Source organism: Salmo salar, chromosome 10 (genome assembly GCF_965601325.2).
Source record: "Salmo salar chromosome 10, fSalSal1, whole genome shotgun sequence".
Classification (NCBI taxonomy): domain Eukaryota; kingdom Metazoa; phylum Chordata; class Actinopteri; order Salmoniformes; family Salmonidae; genus Salmo; species Salmo salar.
Window position 1 is genome coordinate 52,643,967 of NC_138300.1, and position 24,136 is coordinate 52,668,102.

Genomic DNA, 24,136 nt, shown 5'->3' on the forward strand with positions numbered 1-24,136 from the left:
GCACCTATATGCAAATTAGAACTAAACATTCATGCATATTTTGACTAAGCTACTCAACACTTCAATAAACCCGTGGGCAGTTAACTTTGATTGTACTCCATTGAATGCAAGCTAGTTTCCTAAAATACAGACTAGCCTAGCCCACCACAGATCAGCTATGTAATTTTAGCTGCAGTGAACTTCAAGTCCCAGAAAGCCTTTCGCCTGAATGAGGAAAGTTGTCTGTGACGACCTTGGATATCGACTGCACTGCAAGCATGGCGAATAAAGAGCCCAACGTGAGTATTTAAAATAACTACCAACCATACTTACTATAGACATAGGGAAGAAATACTTGTTATAGTGTCAGCTTGTAGACGCTGTTTGTATTTCAGACACGTGTGTTATATATTATGACTTACAGGCTATGCTTGAGAGGAGAGAGAGAACTACCAGCGTAGCTAGCCAGTTAACCATAACTAACGTTAGTTATTAGCTAACCTGTGCTAGTTAAGACTCATATCCTCTGCAATGCTTGACAACTAGCTATCAAATAGAGCAAGTATTTTTTTTAATTCCATATAGAAGCTAAGGTTTGCCAATGCCAATTTTAGCTAAAAAGCTAGAAACAGGCCAGTTCTCATGCATCAGATGCTAATTAGCTAGCTAACTTAAATGTCTTTGATAATATTTGCTAGTTAGTTCTTTCTGAAGTATGGGCAAATATTGGTATTTGGATTAACAGACGAGCCTAACAGGCAGTTAGCAAAATATAACTAGTTAGCAGAACCAACCCATTCCAAGTCATTCATTCAATGTCATCACACATACAGATAATTTGCCTACCCGTTTCTACGTGGATTTAAGTGCTGCTTAAACGTAAACGTGACTAGTTTACATGCACATTCATTACTCATTGACCTGCACAATCCAGTTCTGTTATAAATGGTCAAGAATATTCGAGGTGAATATGAATGGCAGGCATTGTCCTGGACACAAGTACCCCTCAAGACCACCAGATGGGGGAGTGGTGTTAACTAGCTGGACCATAACAAGAAGCCCTCCAAATCGCCCAATGTATTACTGGCCTAATAAATGAACAACTGTGGAGGAAGCCATGTAGTAATTGTGGAGAAAGGCTCTCTGTCAGATACCTAACATCACGTCCTTGTTCTGTCTTCCCAGCGCTTCCTGACACATCTGCGGGACCTGGCCGGTCGTATGTCTGGCGCGGGGGGCAAGGGAGCAGGGATAGGTATCAAGCTGCTCATTGGTGCTGGAGCTCTGGCCTATGGTGTCAAAGAGGCTACATTCACAGGTAGGCTTAACCTCTGGCAGTGGAATGGGTAACACTTATCACAATCATGAGTGCACCCCTCTAATGTTGTGTGAAATGATTTGTTCCCAGTGGATGGAGGTCAGAGAGCGATCATCTTCAACAGAATTGGGGGGATGCAGATGGACACAGTGCTGGCTGAGGGACTGCACTTCAGGTACGCTGGACTCTGTCTCGGGGGTTTATCATAAAGCCAGGGTCGTCATGTTCGGTAGGCTCCAACTTGAAACAAAACTAAATTCACATCAAATCAAAATCACATTTATTTATATAGCCCTTCTTACATCAGCTGATATCTCAAAGTGCTGTACAGAAACCCAGCCTAAAATCCCAAACAGCAAGCAATGCAGGTGTAGAAGCACAGTGGCTAGGGAAAAACTCCCTAGAAAGGCCAAAACCTAGGAAGAAACCTAGAGCGGAACCAGGCTATGAGGGGTGGCCAGTCCTCTTCTGGCTGTGCCGGGTGGAGATTATAACAGAGCATGGCCAAGATGTTCATAAATGACCCGCATGGTCAAATAATAATAATCACAGTGGTTGTAGAGGGTGCAACAGGTCAGCACCTCAGGAGTAAGTATCAGTTGGCTTTTCATAGCCGATCATTCAGAATATCTCTACCGCTCCTGCTGTCTCTAGAGAGTTGAAAACAGCAGGACTGGGACAGGTAACACATCCGGTGAACAGGTCAGGGTTCCATAGCTGCAGGCAGGACAGTTGAAACTAGAGCAGCAGCACGGCCAGGTGGACTGGGGACAGCAAGGAGTCATCATGCCAGGTAGTCCTGAGGCATGGTCCTCGGGCTCAGGTTCTCCGAGAGAGAGCATACTTCAATTCACACAGGACAGCGGATAAGACAGGAGGAATACTCCAGATATAACAGACTGACCCTAGCCCCCCGACACAAACTACTGCAGCATAAATACTGGAGGCTGAGACAGGAGGGGTCAGGAGACACTGGCCCAATCCAACGATACCCCCGGACAGGGCCAAACAGGCAGGATATAAACCCACCCACTTTGCCAAAGCACAGCCCCCACACCACTAGAGGGATACCTTCAACCACCAACTTACCATCCTGAGACAAGGCTGAGTATAGCCCATAAATCTCCGCCACGGCACAATCCAAGGGTGGACGCCAACCCAGACAGGAAGACCACGTCAGTGACTCAACCAACTCAAGTGACGCACCCCTCCTAGGGACAGCATGGAAGAGCACCAGTAAGCCAGTGATTCAGCCCCTGTAATAGGGTTAGACGCAGAGAATCCCAGTGGAGAGAGGGGAACCGGCCAGGCAGAGACAGCAAGGGCGGTTCGTTGCTCCAGTGCCTTTCCGTTCACCTTCACACTCCTGGGCCAGACTACACTCAATCATAGGACCTACTGAAGAGATAAGTCTTCAGTAAAGACTTAAAGGTTGAGACCGAGTCTTCGTCTCTCACATGGATAGGCAGACCATTCCATAAAAATGGAGCTCTATAGGAGAAAGCCCTGCCTCCAGCTGTTTGCTTAGAAATTCTAGGGACAGTAAGGAGGCCTGCGTCTTGTGACCGTAGCGTACGTGTAGGTATGTACGGGAGGACCAAATCGGAAAGATGAGTAGGAGCAAGCTCATGTAATGCTTTGTAGGTTAGCAGTAACACCTTGAAGTCAGCCCTTGCCTTAACAGGACCATATTGTAAGTGAACAGTTTTTGTTGTTCTTCAGGTTACCATGGATCCAGTACCCAATCATCTATGACATCAGAGCCAGGCCCAGGAAGATCGCTTCACTAACTGGAAGTAAAGGTACATGATGGCAGAAATGGAGGGATGGACACATGTAGACCAATACATTTTGTCCAGCAGATCAGTAAAGATGTGATGTCTTTTTTTGAACCTTTTATTTAAATAGGCAAGTCAGTTAAGAACAAATTCTTATTTCCAATGACGGCCTACCCCGGCCAAACCCGGACGACGCTGTGCCTGTTGTGATACAGCCCTGTCTCTGTTTCCCTGTCTCTGTTTCTCTGTTTCCCTGTCTCTGTTTCCCTGTCTCTGTTTCTCTGTTTCCCTGTCTCTGTTTCCCTGTCTCTGTTTCTCTGTTTCCCTGTCTCTGTTTCCCTTTCTCTGTTTCCCTGTCTCTGTTTCCCTGTCTCTGTCTCTGTTTCCCTGTCTCTGTTTCTCTGTTTCCCTGTCTCTGTTTCTCTGTCTCTGTTTCCCTGTCTCTGTCTCTGTTTCCCTGTCTCTGTTTCCCTGTCTCTGTCTCTATTTCCCTGTCTCTGTTTCCCTGTCTCTGTCTCTGTTTCCCTGTCTCTGTTTCTCTGTTTCCCTGTCTCTGTTTCCCTGTCTCTGTCTCTGTTTCCCTGTCTCTGTCTCTGTTTCCCTGTCTCTGTCTCTGTTTCCCTGTCTCTGTTTCCCTGTCTCTGTTTCCCTGTCTCTGTTTCCCTGTCTCTGTTTCCCTGTCTCTGTCTCTGTTTCCCTGTCTCTGCCTCTGTTTCCCTGTCTCTGCCTCTGTTTCCCTGTCTCTGCCTCTGTTTCCCTGTCTCTGTCTCTGTTTCCCTGTCTCTGTTTCCCTGTCTCTGTCTCTGTTTCCCTGTCTCTGTCTCTGTTTCCCTGTCTCTGTTTCCCTGTCTCTGTTTCCCTGTCTCTGTTTCCCTGTCTCTGTTTCCCTGTCTCTGTGTCTCTGTCTCTGTTTCCCTGTCTCTGTTTCCCTGTCTCTGTTTCCCTTGTGTAGATCTGCAGATGATAAACATTGGTCTGCGTGTGCTGTCTCGTCCCGTGGCCGCCAACCTGCCTGCCATGTACCAGCAGCTGGGGAAAGACTATGACGAGAGAGTACTACCCTCCATCGTCAACGAGGTGCTAAAGAGCGTGGTGGCCAAGTTCAATGCCTCACAGCTCATTACTCAGAGAGCACAGGTACGGCACAGGGACTCCCACACAGGTAGCCTACAGTTCATCTCAGAGAGCACAGGAACTGCCACACAGGTAGGCTACAGTTCATCTCAGAGAGCACAGGGACTCTCACACAGGTAGCCTACAGCTCATCTCAGAGAGCACAGGTAAGGTAGCCTACAGTTCATCTCAGAGAGCACAGGTAAGGTAGCCTACAGTTCATCTCAGAGAGCACAGGAACTACCACACAGAAGTGATGGATTATATGGGACCAAGGTTGTGTACTTTGCCGGTCTCTGCTTAAAAAATGGTCATACATTAGATTGACACGTGAACTCCTGCATATGTTCAGCCTTTTCCCTGAAGGTGTTTTATGAGTCTGCCGTGTTCCTGGCTCTACTGTAGGTGTCCTTGTTAATTCGCCGGGAGCTGTTTGAGAGAGCCAAAGACTTCAACATCATCCTGGACGATGTGGCCATCACAGAGCTGAGCTTCAGCAGGGAGTACACTGCTGCCGTAGAGGCCAAACAAGTTGGTACGTACCCATTGTGTGTGTGTGTGTGTGTGTGTGTGTGTGTGTGTGTGTGTGTGTGTGTGTGTGTGTGTGTGTGTGTGGATGCGTACTTGTATGTGTTAGGTTGTCTGCATATGTGTGGGGGGGTTCTCAGTACGCTAACGTGTGTGTGAGAACATGCATTGGGTTGAAACAGCCTGTGTGTCTTTCCAGCCCAACAGGAGGCCCAGAGAGCCCAGTTCTACGTGGAGAAAGCCAAACAGGACCAGAGACACAAGATTATTCAGGCGGAGGGAGAGGCAGAGGCTGCCAAGATGGTAACACATTAACTTCACCACAACCTGCCAAGATGGTAACACATTAACTTCACCACAACCTGCCAAGATGGTAACACATTAACTTCACCACAACCTGCCAAGATGGTAACACATTAACTTCACCACAACCTGCCAAGATGGTAACACATTAACTTCACCACAACCTGCCAAGATGGTAACACATTAACTTCACCACAACCTCTCTAGACAATCTGCGCCCTCCTCCTCACATGACTTCAAAACCGGATTATTCTGGTCTAAAATTGTTTTTTTATTGACTCTTAACGTATTGCCCAGACCCACCTGCTCACACCCCCTTCCATCAACTACATCACACCCTGCCCAGACCCACCTGCTCACACCCTGCCCAGACCCACCTGCTCACACCCTGCCCAGACCCACCTGCTCACACCCTGCCCAGACCCACCTGCTCACACCCTGCCCAGACCCACCTGCTCACACCCTGCCCAGACCCACCTGCTCACACCCTGCCCAGACCCACCTGCTCACACCCTGCCCAGACCCACCTGCTCACACCCTGCCCAGACCCACCTGCTCACACCCTGCCCAGACCCACCTGCTCACACCCTGCCCAGACCCACCTGCTCACACCCTGCCCAGACCCACCTGCTCACCCCCCCATCAACTACATCACCCCTGCCCAGACCCACCTGCTCACACCCTGCCCAGACCCACCTGCTCTCACAGCCTGCCCAGACCCACCTGCTCTCACAGCCTGCCCAGACCCACCTGCTCTCACAGCCTGCCCAGACCCACCTGCTCTCACAGCCTGCCCAGACCCACCTGCTCTCACAGCCTGCCCAGACCCACCTGCTCTCACAGCCTGCCCAGACCCACCTGCTCTCACAGCCTGCCCAGACCCACCTGCTCTCACAGCCTGCCCAGACCCACCTGCTCTCACAGCCTGCCCAGACCCACCTGCTCTCACAGCCTGCCCAGACCCACCTGCTCTCACAGCCTGCCCAGACCCACCTGCTCACACCCCCTTCCATCAACTACATCACCCCTGCCCAGACCCACCTGCTCACAGCCTGCCCAGACCCACCTGCTCACAGCCTGCCCAGACCCACCTGCTCACAGCCTGCCCAGACCCACCTGCTCACAGCCTGCCCAGACCCACCTGCTCACAGCCTGCCCAGACCCACCTGCTCACACCCCCTTCCATCAACTACATCACCCCTGCCCAGACCCACCTGCTCTCACAGCCTGCCCAGACCCACCTGCTCTCACAGCCTGCCCAGACCCACCTGCTCACAGCCTGCCCAGACCCACCTGCTCACAGCCTGCCCAGACCCACCTGCTCACACCCCCTTCCATCAACTACATCACCCCTGCCCAGACCCACCTGCTCACAGCCTGCCCAGACCCACCTGCTCACAGCCTGCCCAGACCCACCTGCTCACAGCCTGCCCAGACCCACCTGCTCACCACCCCCATCAACTACATCACCCCTGCCCAGACCCACCTGCTCACACCCTGCCCAGACCCACCTGCTCACCCCCCCCCCCCCCTCATCAACTACATCACCCCCTGCCCAGACCCACCTGCTCACACCCTGCCCAGACCCACCTCCTGTATCACTCTCCGCCACATGACCTCAAACTGCACCATTTTGTTTCTCTCCGTCGCCCACAAACTTTCAACATTTAGATAATAAAGCATGTGACCTTTCCGTTGTGTTAACGATGGAGGATTGGTTGATTTCCACTTAAGTACACGTTTTCCCAAGATTATTGACGAGAAAAGTATCGTCCAATCCATCGGGTATCTCACTGCACCTTCATATGCCATGTCTTGAAATATGCAGACAGACGGATTAAAACTAAATTGACATTGTAATACTTCTGACATATGTGAATTTCATTAAGTATTCTTCATTATGGCTCTTATGTGTTTGTGTTGTAGTTGGGGCAAGCAGTGACAAAGAATCCTGGATACCTGAAGCTTCGACGAATCAGAGCTGCCCAGGCCATAGCTAAGACGGTGAGTTGTAATCATGTCCTTGTTCCTGTATAAAGGAATTGGAGAGCAATGGCGTTATGTCCTCATAACTACTTTATTAATTCATTTAGGAGGATATCGGTACTCGACTTTTGATCTTATTGTTCCAGTCAGAATGGGGTCATTCATTTTAGCAGCCTGTTCTTGTTGTGGCTGTTTGGTTCTCATTGCTATGGTAACCCACAGTGCAGTTAGCTGGTTATATCGGTATCTTCCATTATTTTCTGAGCCAATAGGACTGAAGGAGGGTTGTTTACCCTCATACTGAGCTGCTACAAGACTAGCTCTGTGATGCTGTGTTTTCACCTGGGTGTTTTGTCTGTTATGTTGTCTCAGGTGGCAACGTCCCAGAACAAGGTGTACCTTTCCGCCGACAACCTGGTCCTCAACCTTCAAGACGACTCTTTTAACAAGTATGTTTGTCTTAGCTTCAGTCTCTCTTAGCTTCACTTCCACAACATCATGTCCTCGCCTGGCTCTGTCCTTTCTTGCATGGCTCAACACTACCCAGATGGTTTGTTTTAGTTTCCTCAAGCAGGGTTAGCTCTGACATGAGTGTTCACATCCACACTTTTGCACACTGTGTAGTGCATTACAGGTGCTGGGGAAAATCGATGGCAATATTGGGGAAAAATACATTCCTTCTCTATCACGTTACCTGTGGGAAATGTAGAAATTCCCTAAAGATGCTCTGGATTGTTTTGTGAAGTGGCTCTATACTAGCTCAAAGAGAACATGATTTTTAGCAAAACCATGATAGTTATGAATGCTCTTCTCACATTCCCTCCAGTGTGCATGTCGTGTCATTTTCACAGCTTTGACCTATGACCACCAGGAGTGTTCATTAGGCACGAAAATGGAAGACAGGCTGAAAACAGGGAAGGGCTATCCAACAAACGCTGTTTTCCTTACAAAACATGAACATGTTTTGTTACGGTGTCCGCTAATTGAACACGACCCTGGTCTTTGCTCTCCATCTCACTGCTTTGCCTGGTCACTGGAATGAGAATGACTCTGACCAGACTGTCTGTGCCACACTGAAATAATTCTCCTCTTATCTTAATGCTGCCAAGGATCTTTAGTGTCCATGTGTAGCTGTTCACAGAAACAGAGACACCGCCTGGTGCAGAAACAGAGACACCGCCTGGTGCAGAAACAGAGACACCGCCTGGTGCAGAAACAGAGACACCGCCTGGTGCAGAAACGCCTGTCATTCATAACTCATATACATGTTGTATATTATACAGTTGACAATAATGGCAAGACAAACGTAATGAGATATATTCAGAAACATGTCTTCAACCCTGTCCATCATGTGTGTTGACATGTTTACTGAAGTTAGTGTCTTGTCAAAGCCTTGAAGAAATGCTGAAAAATACTGATTTTCTTTTTCTTGCTCATGACTAAATCTCACGTCACCATTTTGTGTCATCCAACACTTTTTAGAGCACTTTTAAATAACATTTTAACCAAATCTTAAAAAAAAAAAAAATTGCTGTTATGTGTTCCCCTTATGATTGCCTTATTGTGAATCCTCTTTGGTTTTAGAGAAGGAATATAAAGAATAGTATGTATGTATGTATCATTAACACGTGCATCCCCCTCTCTGCTTCCGTTTCAGTCTATCACTGGGAAAGAAGTAGGCTTTTGAGAAAGCCTCTAGCATTCCACCTGTCTGAGGCTACATCTACTGCTAAGACCTGTCTGTCCACCTGCCTATTAATCTGATTGTATCCAAGTGGTTTACCATCTCGCTGAAGAACACTCTAAAGCTTTGGCTGGCTCTGTACAGTCAACCTATGGGACTAGTGGTGTATATCTGACATGGCTAGGTGCAGATGGAACCTGCAAGGATGATATCATAATGGGATTTGGAATCAATAGTGTTTTGTGGAATCAAACCAAATGGCACTAGCCTATAACAACATAATCAGCTGCTTTGTTAACAATAAGCTCTATAGATGATGCTTTAGGAATCCTACTTGTTCTGTCTAGCCCTAGATGTGTTTATGTACATGTGTTGTTGAGAACAGCAGGACTAGGCTCTTGGGCTGCGTTTAGACAGGCAGCCCAATTCTGATCTATTTTTATTTTTTACTAATTGGTCTTTTGATTAATCAGATCAGCTCTGAAAATAATCTGGTGTGATTGGTCAAAAGACCAATTGGTAGACAAAATATCTGAATTGGGCTGCTGTTCTAAACTCAGCCTTGGTGCACCAGATGTGTACTAATGACCTAAGTCCTCTCTTTTCTATGAAACTACTGCTGGGACTAGCTGCCCTCTCTCATTGTGTTAAATGACGACCATATTATCTGATACACCTCTGCTGTTGGACAGTACTACTCCTCGTGGCGATCAAGGGTCTGCCAAAATGATTCCATCCACTAGTTTGGAGCTGACAGAAAGGCTTTGCCCTTCTAAGTGTTATTACATTGTTCACTGTTGACGTGACTAAAAATAAACAGGGACTGCACAGTATATGTTTTATTTCAAGATCTTTTTACATGTTCGTGTGTGTGTGCAAGTGCATGTTTGTTTTGGAAAAAACACACATTATGTAAGTACTATTGCAAAATTGCTTGCTATTCTCCACATTCAGGTTTTCTGAGAAACGAAATGATCCCATGACTGAAACAGACGTATTGGATAACAGTACAGCCTGTTATTGTACTAGGGAGATCTTTAGCTGTACTTCTGCAGTGGGGTTAAAGCCGCTACATGACTTTCCTTTAATGGATTGAATGTGTTGTTGCCGTATCCTCCCCTAGGGAGGGGAATCGAACATATAAATACTTGTTGACTAACAAATGCACTTATGTTTAATCCTGGGCTGTGTTCATTGGGCATAAACAAGAAGGAACATTTTCAAAATGGAACCACGAACGTTCCAAATGCACAAGTAGCCTACATATAGACAAATTTTGTCCCGCTTAAATAGTTTTTGCTTTCTGCCTCTGGCCTGTATGACATCAGTCTCTGAATGTGGGCCATATAGTAGGGGTGGGGACCTCACGGTAAGATATGTATTGTTATTCAAACCTGGGATTTTTATTTATTTATTGTGATTCGGTGTTCCAAACCTATTTCTTACTCTATGTCTGCTGCAGAGGGACAAGAGAGCCATGAGAAAATTAGTTTAGTCATGGAAATAAGTGCTGAAACCGAATTGGCTTCCTATTTAAAAAGATGGAGAACAAACTGAAGGAAAAATCCTGGAGTTCTGGTCCATGTTCAGCCAACTGGTGCACCATTTTTTTTTGAGATGGGATATACATGGTATTAGGAAAATATTCACACCCCTTCACTTTAGCCACATTTTGGTACATTACAGCCTTACTCTAAAATTGATTAAATTGTTTTTTTCCACTTCAGTCTACACAACACCCCATAATGAAAAATAAACATATTTAGACAAACTCAAATTTATAAAGCCCTTCTTACATCAGCTGATGTCACAAAGTGCTGTACAGAAACCCAGCCTAAGACACCAAACAATCCAGGTTTAGAAGCACAGTGGCTAGGAAAAACTCCTGAGAAAGGCTGGAACCTAGGAAGAAACCTAGAGAGGAACCAAGCTATGAGGGGTGGCCAGTTCTCTTCTGGCTGTGCTGGGTGGAGATAACAGAACATGGACAAGATGCTCAAATGTTCATAGATGACCAGCAGTGTCAAATAATAATAATCACAGTGGTTGTAGAGGGTGCAACAGGTCAGCACCTCAGGAGTAAAATGTCAGTTGGCTTTTCATAGCTCATCATTCAGAGTATCTCTACCGCTCATGCTATCTCTAGAGAGTTGAAAACAGCAGGTCTGGGACAGGTGGCACGTCCTGTGAACAGGTCAGGGTCCCATAGCCGCAGGCAGAACAGTTGAAACTGGAGCAGCAGCACGACCAGGTGGACTGGGGTCAGCGAGGAGTCATCAGGCCAGGTAGTCCTGAGGCATGGTCCTCGGGCTCAGGTCCTCCGAGAGAAAGAAAATTAGAGAGAGCATACTTAAATTCACACAGGACAGCGGATTAGACAGGAGAAATAGTCCAGATATAACAGACTGACCCTAGCCCCCCAACACAAACTACTGCAGCATAACTACTGGAGGCTGAGACGGGAGGGGTCGGGACACATTCTGGCCCTGTTCGACGATACCCCCGGACAGGGCCAAACAGGCAAGATATAACCCAACCCCCATTGCCAAAGCACAGCCCCAACACCACTAGAGGGATAACTTCAATCACCAACTTACTATCCTGAGACAAGGCTGAGTATAGCCCACGAAGATCTCCCCCACGGCACGAACCCAAGGGGGGGCACCAACCTGGACAGGAAGATCACGTCAGTGACTCAACCCACTCAAGTGACGCACCCCTCCTAGGTACGGCATGGAAGAGCACCAGTAAGCCAGTGACTCAGCCCCTGTAAAAGGGTTTGAGGCAGAGAATCCCAGTGGAGAAGCAGTGAAACTGATCACATAAGTATTCAGACCCTTTACACAGTACTTTGTTGAAGCACCTTTGGCAGCGATTACAGCCTCGAGGCTTCTTTGGTATGACTCTACAAACTTGGCACACCTGTATTTGGGGAGTTTCTCAGATTCTTCTCTGCAGATCATCTCAAGCTATGTCTGGTTGGATGGGGAGCTTTGCTGCTCAGCTACTTTCAGGTCTCTCCAGAGATGTTTGATCAGGTTCAAGTCCGGGCTCTGGCTGAGCCTCTCAAGGACATTCAGAGACTTGTCACAAAGCCCTCTTGGCTGTGTGATTAGAGTTGTTGTCCTGTTGGAAGGTGAACCTTTGCTCCAGTCTGAGGTCCTGAGCGCTCTGGAACAGGTTTTCATCAAGGATCTCTCAGTACTTTGCTCCGTTAATCTTTCCCTCGATCCTGACTAGTCTCCCAGTCCCTACCGCTAAAAAACATCCCCACAGCATGATGCTGCCACCACCATGCTTCACCGTAGGAATGATATTGGGCAGATGATGACCCGTGCCCTCTTTCTTCCAGACGTGACGCTTGGCATTCAGGCCAAAAAGTTCAATCTTGGTTTCATCAGACCAGAGAATCTTGTTTCTCATGGTCTGAGAGTCCTTTAGGTGCCTTTTGGCAAACTTCAAGCAGGCTGTCATGTGCCTTTTATTGAGGAGTGGCTTCTGTCTGGACAGTTCTCCCATCTCCACAGAGGAACTCTGGAGCTCTGTCAGAGTGACCATCGAGTTCTTGGTCACCTCCCTGACCAAGGCCCTTCTCCCCTGATTGCTCAGTTTGAGTGGGCAGCCACCGCTAGGAAGAGTATTGGTGGTTCCAAACGTCTTCCATTTAAGAATGATGGAGGCCACTGTGTTCTTAGGGACCTTCAATGCTGCAAAAATGTTTTGGTACCCTTCCCCAGATCTGTGCCTCGACACAATCCTGTCTCGGAGCTCTACGGACAATTCCTTCGAACTCATGGCTTGGTTTTTGCTCTGGCATCCACTGTCAACTGTGGGACCTTTATATGGACAGGTGTGTGCCTTTCCAAAACATGTCCAATCAATTGAATTTACCACAGGTGGACTCCAAGTTGTAGAAACATTTTAAGGATGATCAATGGAAACATAATGCACCTGAGCACAATTTCAAGTTTATTGTCGTTTTTTTCCCCTCCATCTCTACCCGATAACATCAGCTTCTGAATCTGGGCCCACTGTTCTTCCTCTGTGGCCTAAATAACATCAGCCTCTGAATCTGGGCCCACTGTTGTTCTTCTGTGGCCTAAATAACATCAGCCCCTGAATCTGGGCCCACTGTTCTTCCTCTGTGGCCTAAATAACAGCAGCCTCTGAATCTGGGCCCACTGTTCTTCCTCTGTGGCCTAAATAACATCAGCCTCTGAATCTGGGCCCACTGTTCTTCCTCTGTGGCCTAAATAACATCAGCCTCTGAATCTGGGCCCACTGTTGTTCTTCCTCTGTGGCCTAAATAACATCAGCCTCTGAATCTGGGCCCACTGTTCTTCCTCTGTGGCCAAAATAATCTCAGCCTCTGAATCTGGGCCCACTGTTCTTCCTCTGTGGCCTAAATAACATCAGCCTCTGAATCTGGGCCCACTGTTCTTCCTCTGTGGCCTAAATAACATCAGCTTCTGAATCTGGGCCCACTGTTCTTCCTCTGTGGCCTAAATAACATCAGCCTCTGAATCTGGGCCCACTGTTCTTCCTCTGTGGCCTAAATAACATCAGGCTCTGAATCTGGACCCACTGTTCTTCCTCTCTGGCCTAAATAACATCAGCCTCTGAATCTGGGCCCACTGTTCTTCCTCTGTGGCCTAAATAACAGCAGCCTCTGAATCTGGGCCCACTGTTCTTCCTCTGTGGCCTAAATAACAGCAGCCTCTGAATCTGGGCCCACTGTTCTTCCTCTGTGGCCTAAATAACCTCAGCCTCTGAATCTGGGCCCACTGTTCTTCCTCTGTGGCCTAAATAACATCAGCCTCTGAATCTGGGCCCACTGTTCTTCCTCTGTGGCCTAAATAACATCAGCTTCTGAATCTGGGCCCACTGTTCTTCCTCTGTGGCCTAAATAACATCAGCCTCTGAATCTGGGCCCACTGTTGTTCCTCTGTGGCCTAAATAACATCAGCCTCTGAATCTGGGCCCACTGTTCTTCCTCTGTGGCCTAAATAACATCAGCCTCTGAATCTGGGCCCACTGTTCTTCCTCTGTGGCCTAAATAACATCAGCCTCTGAATCTGGGCCCACTGTTCTTCCTCTGTGGCCAAAATAACCTCAGCCTCTGAATCTGGGCCCACTGTGCTTCCTCTGTGGCCTAAATAACATCAGCCTCTGAATCTGGGCCCACTGTTCTTCCTCTGTGGCCTAAATAACCTCAGCTTCTGAATCTGGGCCCACTGTTCTTCCTCTGTGGCCTAAATAACCTCAGCCTCTGAATCTGGGCCCACTGTTCTTCCTCTGTGGCCTAAATAACATCACTATTAATCTGGTTGTGGTTATGTGCCCCTACAGGGAGAGAAGTCATCTATAGTATATTTACTTTATGTTGTATATAAGAAGTTTCCCTTAGGCACAGATCTAGGACCATCTTACCCTGGCCTCCCCTATTTCTAATCTTTACTACTAGGGGGAATGCAAAACTAACCTTATATCAGTGGTGGGGGGGGTATTTTTAATAAAGTACTCCGTTATGACACAATCCATTCTACTGTCCCCCAGCAAGATGTAATCACGTACTGCTCTCCCATTAGTTTATTTGTATTTGCATTCTTTAAAGGGCACCAATGAGTTGCGTAAATCGTAAGGAAAACATGGGAAGTGGTATTTTTGGAAGGGTGTCTGCTTTTGCTCAACATGCTAAAACTAACTGAACATTGTAGAGTAGGGGTGGGTAATAATTCTATTGTTTTTACCCCTTTTTTTTTCCTCCCCCAATTTTCCAATCGGTAGTTCAGTCTTGTCTCATAGTTGCAACTCTCGTACGGACTCAGGACAAACCAAGGCCGAGAGCCGTGCGTTCTCCAACGACAAGTCCTTGCTCTATGACGTGGTGCAGTTACAACGTGTCCAGGTAGTTCCACCTTTTCCCCACCTGATGGCGCCCCTTGCAAAGCTATGGAACTCCTTAAACCTTGATATAATCTAGGGACACTGCAGAGAAGCCATGGCCGTTATTTGATCAAATCTTATAATGTAATAATTTTCGGGCTTCATGCAATCCCATGACATAATTTAACAATGCAGGTTTGTAAGTCATAACACAGACATGCTGCTGCTGTGAATGTGCACTGCCGTGAATGATTATGTGTTGTGCAGTCTGTGTGCAATGAAGGTTATGTTTCTGCATGTGTGTTTGCCAGGATGCTTGTAGACGTACTGCATGCAGGAGTGGTTTAGAGGTAATTCTCTGTTTAATGGGTTAGTTTTGACCACAGGCGGCACCTGTTCCTGTGTGCTGGCTGCCTGTTCCTGTGTGCTGGCTGCCTGTTCCTGTGTGCCGGCTGCCTGTTCCTGTGCGCTGGCTGCCTGTTCCTGTGCGCTGGCTGCCTGTTCCTGTGCGCTGGCTGCCTGTTCCTGTGCGCTGGCTGCCTGTTCCTGTGCGCTGGCTGCCTGTTCCTGTGTGCTGACTGCCTGTGTGCTGACTGCCTGTGTGCTGGCTGCCTGTGTGCTGGCTGCCTGTTCCTGTGCACTGGCTGCCTGTTCCTGTGCACTGGCTGCCTGTTCCTGTGCGCTGGCTGCCTGTTCCTGTGCGCTGGCTGCCTGTTCCTGTGCGCTGGCTGCCTGTTCCTGTGCGCTGGCTGCCTGTTCCTGTGCGCTGGCTGCCTGTTCCTGTGCGCTGGCTGCCTGTTCCTGTGCGCTGGCTGCCTGTTCCTGTGTGCTGGCTGCCTGTGTGCTGGCTGCCTGTGTGCTGGCTGCCTGTGTGTTGGCTGCCTGTGTGCTGGCTGCCTGTTCCTGTGCACTGGCTGCCTGTTTGCTGGCTGCCTGTTCCTGTGAGTAGACTACTATTACAGGCAGTTCCGAATATGCATCTTTCTCTTACTCTCTCTCCCTCCCCTTCTTGACTCCCTATCCCCTCCCCCTCTCTCTCCCTCCCCTTTTTCACTCCCTTTCCCTCTCCTGCTCTCTCCCTCCCCTTTTCTCTATCTCCCTCCCCATCCCCCCTCTTTCACTCTCTCTTCCTGTCCCCTTTCCTGTTCATTCGCTCACTCAGAGCAAAAGGGGGGGGGGGGGGGGGGTGCAGCAGCTTACTGCTCAGCTGGTGTGTTTCCATAGAAACACTGACCTCACGCTGTGACAGGCGATCTGGGCCGGTTGCCATGGTGATCTGCTGTGACATCAAACCTGAGCCTCTAGTTGCCATGATACCACACCTACCGGCTCAGCAGCAGCTATTTCAGTCCTAGTCTTTGAGCCTTATTACAATGTTCCAGTTTTTACACAGCGCCATATTGTGTTCTGTGTTCTCATTCTGTCCTTGGCTGCGTGTGCTGCAGAGTGCAGTAGCCTACATGCAGGAAAGGATCTGTGTTCTGACAGTGGTTGCCCGTCTCTCATTTATAGGTGTACGTACTATGTACGACCACAGTAACGCAGATGTAATGGGAATATACAATCACTGTCTGGACTGTATCCCCATTACATCAGCTACTGTCTATTGGAGCGTCTGTGTGTCTGGTAGAGCGAATGAGGGTAAGTGTGTGTGTGTGTGTGTGTGTGTGTGTGTGTGTGTGTGTGTGTGTGTGTGTGTGTGTGTGTGTGTGTGTGTGTGTGTGTGTGTGTGTGTGTGTGTGTGTGTGTGTCATAGCATCTGGTTGTCTATGGCTGAGGGTAAATGTGCTGTGTGTGTGCTCAGTGTCATTGAGAGGGCTGCACAGGGCTCCAAGGACACACAGGATTATCAGCTCTGAGGGTAATCCGGAGATGCTGCTAGCTTTACATTACAATCTCTATGTACTCTCTTTAGCCTCTCTTGTGTGTGTGCGTGCGCACGCGGACACGCTTCCGTCTCTCTACTGTATACTCTACACTGTCATTAAACTCCTCTGTTCTCTGGTCAGTTTTACCATTCAGAGTGTTTCTCCATATGAACACATGTATTTTGTGTTTTATTTACTAGGCCACACAGCAGGTAGGAACCTTAAAGACAGATCTGCTCTATCATGTGGCCCATTTTGATCCTGTGTTTTCATAGAATTACAAGACGTTTAGTAACTGCTCATTATAAAGATTTGGGTATACAGGGACCTGTATTAAGGGTATTATGACATTAGTACCAAAATGTATGTACTCACACTGGGGTAAGTCGCTCTGGGTAAGAGTGTCTGCTAAATGATTCAAATGTAATGTGTGTGTTTGTGGTGAGTGCCTATGTTCTCCTGAGTGTTCTGTGTGTTTGTGGTGAGTGCCTATGTTCTCCTGAGTGTTGTGTGTGTTTGTGGTGAGTGCCTATGTTCTCCTGAGTGTTCTGTGTGTTTGTGGTGAGTGCCTATGTTCTCCTGAGTGTTGTGTGTGTTTGTGGTGAGTGCCTATGTTCTCCTGAGTGTTCTGTGTGTTTGTGGTGAGTGCCTATGTTCTCCTGAGTGTTGTGTGTGTTTGTGGTGAGTGCCTATGTTCTCCTGAGTGTTGTGTGTGTTTGTGGTGAGTGCCTATGTTCTCCTGAGTGTTGTGTGTGTTTGTGGTGAGTGCCTATGTTCTCCTGAGTGTTCTGTGTGTTTGTGGTGAGTGCCTATGTTCTCCTGAGTGTTGTGTGTGTTTGTGGTGAGTGCCTATGTTCTCCTGAGTGTTCTGTGTGTTTGTGGTGAGTGCCTATGTTCTCCTGAGTGTTGTGTGTGTTTGTGGTGAGTGCCTATGTTCTCCTGAGTGTTCTGTGTGTTTGTGGTGAGTGCCTATGTTCTCCTGAGTGTTGTGTGTGTTTGTGGTGAGTGCCTATGTTCTCCTGAGTGTTGTGTGTGTTTGTGGTGAGTGCCTATGTTCTCCTGAGTGTTGTGTGTGTTTGTGGTGAGTGCCTATGTTCTCCTGAGTGTTCTGTGTGTTTGTGGTGAGTGCCTATGTTCTCCTGAGTGTTGTGTGTGTTTGTGGTGAGTGCCTATGTTCTCCTGAGTGTTCTGTGTGTTTGTGGTGAGTGCCTATGTTCTCCTGAGTGTTGTGTGTGTTGTTGTGTGTGTTCCCAAAAAATGACTGTGTGCTTTTGTAAAATTGTGTGGTGCGTTTGTGACATTTTTGAATGTATTTTTTTGCAGTCTCCACGGAGTACAGTAATCACCTCCAGTGCAGCCAGCCTCTCTGTCTGTCATCACTCATGCACTGCAGCAGATCTCTGTTTTTCAACCAGGTGGTCAGGCAGAGACAGGCAGTCGTACATGGGTCTTGTTCCTTAGTGTGTGAGCAAGCTAGAGGCTAGAGATTAACCTGCTTTCTGAGCGTGCAGGTCATTATGGTAAATTAGGTTTCATTACGGATGGTGCGGCCTGGCTGCTGACTGGCGGGTTGGTTCAGTTCCTTCCTCACTCACGTGGTCCGTCCCAGCATCCGGGCACACCTCGCAGCATCTGGTTTCAACCTGGTTCCCCCCCTGTGGATCTGATAACTGAGAAAGACAATCAGGGTCGTTCTGGAATAGGGTGCCAAACTTAGTGTAGTATGAGACAGATTTGAGTAGGTTTAGTTAGATCAATAAATGATCTAGCAACGTTCTCCAAGTTGTGTGTTCAGAGCAGCCCAACCCAACCTCTCTGTCTGCTCTGCTGTACTTAGCTGTTTTGATGAACCACTGCATCCTGTTCTACCTAGGAGGAAGTGTGCCCCAGGTACATATCTAGCCACAAACATGCCTGTCAGAACAGCCTTCATTTCCATAAATACGATTGTTCTGCATATGTCAGCTCAGTAGGGAACTGACTTTAAAAACCGGAATGCCTATAAGCAGAGATCAAATTGAACCACCTATTTCCTGTGTGTTCTCCTAAACTACAAGACCTCTCTGTGGATTCTACTGTGTCTGACTCGAACAGACACCCTGCAGGAAACATTAAGGGAGAGTCCTCACAATAGAGGTATTTTTGTACAGAGCTGAAGGAAGCAGGCTAAATGAGGACTTGTGTACCACAGGACAACTGGTGTGGGTCTGATCAGAGTTAACAAGAGCAGGGCAGTATTTTATCAGGTCATCAACAGTAGGGCTCCCGAGTGGTGCAAAGGTCTAAGGCACTGCATCTCAGTGCTAGAGGCGTCACTACAGACCCTGGTTTGATTCCAGGCTACATCACAACCGGGCCCGTGATTGGGAGTCCCATTTGGCGGCGCACAATTGGCCCAGCGTCGTTAGGATTTCGCCGGTGTAGGCCGTCATTGTAAATAATAATTTGGTTCTTAACTGACTTGCCTAGATAAATAAAAGGTTAAATGTAATATTATTAAATAAATTAATCTGTGAGTGTAAAGTTAACCTTATGTCTGCTTTCAAATGTGATTATTCTGTTTGATAAATGTGCCATATTCACTTCCAAGGGTTTCTTAAATCAGCTGTTTTAGCTTGAGTTCTCTGTATTCAATGGGCACGAAGTCTACCACCATTAAACCAACTGCCAAGAGGCCCTGTTGATACAGACTTCAATTAAGAGCTGCGTTCAAGATACTTTGTTGTTGTCATCGATATTGTTATTCTTTCATTAGTAATGAAAAAATGTGCCCTGGGATGATTTTTTTTTGGGGGGGGGGAGGGTTTATCTTCGTGGTCTATGCGAATCTGAAATGCATCCTGAAGCAAGAATGACGCAAACTGCTGAAGGAGATGAGAGTGGCTGTGTGATACCCTTTCCAATTAATTCCCTTTGTTTGAAATGAATGTCACCATTAAAACCTATGTTCCTGGCTGAGAATGCTAAGAGGCCGTGTGGTGACGTTGCCCCTAGACTCTGATCTAATGTCAGTTGTTATTTTTGTCTCCCTTGTGGTTAAGGTTAGGGACTGGACAGGATAAGCTGATCCTAGATATGTGCTTAAGGACAGGAGTGAACAGCTTGGTGGTGAAGTTGCAGTATATCATTTGAACTGAAGAGGGCTGCAGGGTACATTTGTTCCTCTCTATCATTTAGATAGGAACAAGAAGAGGGATAAAAGACTCACAGTGCTTAAATGGTTATCTTCTACGGTCACATCAATGGTTATCTTCTATGGTCACATCAATGGTTACCTTCTACGGTCACATCAATGGTTACCTTCTACGGTCACATCAATGGTTACCTTCTACGGTCACATCAATGGTTATCTTCTACGGTCACATCAATGGTTACCTTCTACGGTCACATCAATGGTTATCTTCTACGGTCACATCAATGGTTACCTTCTACGGTCACATCAATGGTTACCTTCTACGGTCACATCAATGGTTACCTTCTACGGTCACATCAATGGTTACCTTCTACGGTCACATCAATGGTTATCTTCTACGGTCACATCAATGGTTACCTTCTACGGTCACATCAATGGTCACCTTCTACGGTCACATCAATGGTTATCTTCTACGGTCACATCAATGGTCACCTTCTACGGTCACATCAATGGTCATCTTCTACGGTCACATCAATGGTTACATTCTACGGTCACATCAATGGTTACCTTCTACGGTCACATCAATGGTTACCTTCTACGGTCACATCAATGGTTACCTTCTACGGTCACATCAATGGTTACCTTCTACGGTCACATCAATGGTTACCTTCTACGGTCACATCAATGGTTACCTTCTACGGTCACATCAATGGTTATCTTCTACGGTCACATCAATGGTTACCTTCTACGGTCACATCAATGGTTACCTTCTACGGTCACATCAATGGTTACCTTCTACGGTCACATCAATGGTTACCTTCTACGGTCACATCAATGGTTACCTTCTACGGTCACATCAATGGTTATCTTCTACGGTCACATCAATGGTTATCTTCTACGGTCACATCAATGGTCACCTTCTACGGTCACCCCTCACAGCCTGGTTCCTCTCTGGGTTTCTTCCTAGGTTCCTGCCTTTCTTGGGAGTTTTTCCTAGCCACCGTGCTTCTACATCTGCATTGCTTACTGTTTGGGGTTTTAGGCTGGGTTTCTGTACAGTACTTTGTGACATCGGTTGATGTAAAAAGGGCTTTATAAATACATTTGATTGATTTCATTGATTTCATAAAGCAGAGAAAGAACAGACAGTTTATGGAGTCTATTCTATGGTATTATTCTCAAGTATGTCTCAGGCCATTTGGAAATAAAATTGCAGGATGAAATATGTACAGCACAATAACTGTTGAGATTTCATGTGAATGGTATTTGATCCAAGATGGCCCTTTTTTCTGTCCGTTCTTCAGTGCTTATAAGGTCTTTCATCCTGTATAGACATGGATAAGAGTGTCTGCTAAATGACGTAAATGTCTCATGAAGTATCATATCTGTCTGGCTCCAAATCAGAGCGAACTGTGAATGATAGAATGGGAATTCCTGTTCAGAGTGAATGAATAATCTGCAGCCTCATGTTTCTTCTCAAAAGATCCTTAAACTCTGAGCCCCTGGTACGCCACAAAAGAGCTGTAGTATACCTGCCACAGAGAACAGTCAGCCTGAATGAGATGTTGTCTGCTGGCAGGGTGAGAGAGAGCTGACCTAATGCCAGAACAGTGATCATGAGGGGAATGAAGGAATGTCTGTCTGGAGGTATTTAGTAATAAGGTGCTGATGCTGCTTATATCATTGGCAGCTGCCTAGAATTCTTGCATTATGAGTGACCCACCTACAGCCGAACAGGCTTAAATGACCCAATAGATACACTAAGCCATGTTCCTTTAGTCGTGACCCAAGAGGGACTGGCCCTGACCAACCAGTGGTTCCTGATGCACCAGTAGAGAACCAGTATGTCAGGGCTATTTAACTCTGAACCTATGAGGTCTGGAGAACTGCTAGTTTTCTATTCTACCTGATAATTAATTGCACCCACCTGGTGTCCCTTGTCTAAATCAGTCCCTGATTAGAGGGGAAACAAGCATATGTTCTTTTCTAACCTTTATTTAACTAGGCAAGTCAGTTAAGAACAAATTCTTATTTACAATGATGGCCTACACCAGTCAAACCCGGACGACGCTGGGCCAATTGTGCACCGCCCTATGGGACTCACATTCACGGTCGGTTGTGTATGGCCCGTGTGGCTCAGTTGGTAGAGCATGGTGTTTGCAACGCCAGGGTTGTGGGTTCGATTCCCATGGGTGACCAGTACGGGAAAAAAAATTATGAAATGTATGCATTCACTACTGTAAGTCGCTCTGGATAAGAGCGTCTACTAAATGTGTAAAATGTGATACAGCCTGGGATCAAACCAGGGTCTGTGATGTAATGCCTTAGACTGCTGCGCCACTCGGGAACCATTATTCTGCTATACTGAAGGCCTTCGAAGGTCACCACTGGCCAATGGGTGCACATTCCTAAGCCTTCTTGCACTCCTCTATTCCTCCCATAATGGTATCTCCCGTGTGCATTGGTTCAGGCTGAATATGTAAATACAGCACACAGAGGTACTGTAAGAAAACATTCATATTTATTGTTTGTTGACACCTCTCTTTTAGTCCCTATCTCCCTCTTTTCTGTGACTCTTCTTCTCTCCATTTACATTTCACTGATTTCATTCAGGTCTGCCCCCCCACCCTTCTTCTTTGTTAACAGTTTTTATTAACTGTAGTCCCCATTCTCTCATGTTGTGTCTGCTTTGTCAGGTGGCATACAAGGTAAGGCTATCTCCCCGATTCAACACAGACCCTGAACGCCACACACACAGACATAATACGTGTGATGAAGTCAGTCAGGAGAGAGCGTGTGCCAAATGGCATCACATGTGGTCTGGCTTTTTGTGGTTTTGATGTTCTTGACTAATAAAGGAAGTATTTTTTTGGAGTGTTGGCCAAAAGAACATGTGGGCAATGCACTTCAAAAGGTCTTTGTCAATAATAATATATCTTAGCCATTGAAAGCAAGTTAATTAAAACAACTATGTATTATACACATTTAGCAGACACACAGATCTAGAACAACTTCCAGTTTAACGAGTGCATACATTTTCATACTGGTCCCCATGGGAATCGAACCCACAACCCTGACATTGCAAGTGTCATGTGCTACCAACTGAACTACACAGGACTATATAGATTGACGTCACTGTTTCTTGTACAGTGTTGTGTGAATGAAAGCATCCCTCCATCATGTTACTTGAGGCATTTGCCCAATAACCAACTAATAACGTATTAAACTATAGAAATTGATTTATGTCTATGTTTGCAACATTGATTTATGTTTTATGGAGCTACATCGTCACAAACTCTGGGTGAACCCTCGCTGCATTCTTGAACTTAATTTGGGAATATTTGCATACATGATTTAGGATACAGCTGCAGCTGTCTCTCACTGCACGTGTTGAATGTGAAACATCTGCTGGACAGCCCTGTGTCTCCTGTGTCTCTCCTTCTTGATCTCCCGACATGTGCAAACATGGTTCTGGTCTGGGATCAGCGTGAAGGGGGCACACTGCAATGCTGGTTTTACAGCTCTTCTGTAAAATATATAAATACTCTATACAATATATTTCTGCTCATTATGGAAAATGCCGAGAGAGAGAGAGAGAGAGAGAGAGAGAGAGAGAGAGAGAGAGAGATTCATTAGGCCCTAATCTATGGATTTCACATGACTGGGCAGGGGCACAGGCATAGGCCCACACACTTGGGAGCAAGGCTGTGCCCAGTCATGTGAAATCCATAGATTAGGGCCTAATGAATTTATGTGAACTGTAACTCAGTGAAATTGTTGCATGTTGTGTTTATACTTTTGTTCAGTGTGTATATATAATAGATATATACACACACAACCGTTCAAAAGTTTGGGGTCACTCAGAAATGTCCTTGTTTTTGTAAGAAAAGTTAAATTTTTGTCCATTAAAATAACATCAAATTGATCAGAAATACAGTATAGACATTGCTAATGTTGTAAATGACTATTGTAGCTGGAAACAGCATATTTCTTTAATGGAATATCTACATAGGCGTACAGAGGCCCATTATCAGCAACCATCACTCCTGTGTTCAAATGGCACGTTGTGTTAGCTAATCCAAGTTTATCATTTTAAAAGGCTAATTGATCATTAGAAAACCCTTTTGCAATTATGTTAGCACAGCTGAAAACGGTTGTCCTGATTAAAGAAGCAATAAAACTGGCCTTCTTTAGACTAGTTGAGTATCTGGAGTATCAGCATTTGTGGGTTTGATTACAGGCTCAAAATGGCCAGAAACATTCTTCTGAATCTTGTCAGTCTATTCTTGTTCTGAGAAATGAAGGCTATTCCATGTGAGAAATTGCCAAGAAATTGAAAATCTCATATAATGTTGTGCAGTGGGGGTTCTAGACCATTTCAACTGGGGGGGCCAAGCTGGGGGCAGTTGTACTGTTAGAGGGGCCGGTTACATTAGACGTTATTGTTGTCATATCGTTTTCTTCACTGCATTGCAGGCATTAGCAGGCAATGTTCATAATGCAGATGCATGTGATATGATACTGTTGTGTTCCCTCTAAAGCCGTCCCTCTAGAAAATGT

General features: G+C 46.5%; 1 protein-coding gene across 1 annotated transcript; it reads left to right on the forward strand.

Moving 5' to 3' along the window:
• Positions 1 to 130: 130 nt before the first annotated feature.
• Positions 131 to 9,522, forward strand: LOC106560578 (prohibitin-2). The gene is made up of 10 exons (XM_082957070.1): positions 131 to 278; positions 1,165 to 1,297; positions 1,388 to 1,472; positions 3,020 to 3,099; positions 4,028 to 4,212; positions 4,594 to 4,723; positions 4,916 to 5,019; positions 6,946 to 7,023; positions 7,378 to 7,454; positions 8,663 to 9,522. Exons 1-10 carry the CDS (start codon positions 258 to 260, stop codon positions 8,682 to 8,684), a joined length of 915 nt encoding a protein of 304 aa, XP_082813196.1. The 5' UTR covers positions 131 to 257; the 3' UTR covers positions 8,685 to 9,522.
• The last annotated feature ends 14,614 nt before the right edge of the window (positions 9,523 to 24,136 follow it).

Bases quoted from the DNA above. Each gene is read 5' to 3' on its own strand.
- LOC106560578 (XM_082957070.1), top strand. From the start codon at position 258: ATGGCGAATAAAGAGCCCAAC. The intron at 1,298-1,387 runs GTAGGCTTAACC...ATTTGTTCCCAG, and splicing joins CAAAGAGGCTACATTCACAG to TGGATGGAGGTCAGAGAGCG. The intron at 4,724-4,915 runs GTACGTACCCAT...GTGTCTTTCCAG, and splicing joins CGTAGAGGCCAAACAAGTTG to CCCAACAGGAGGCCCAGAGA.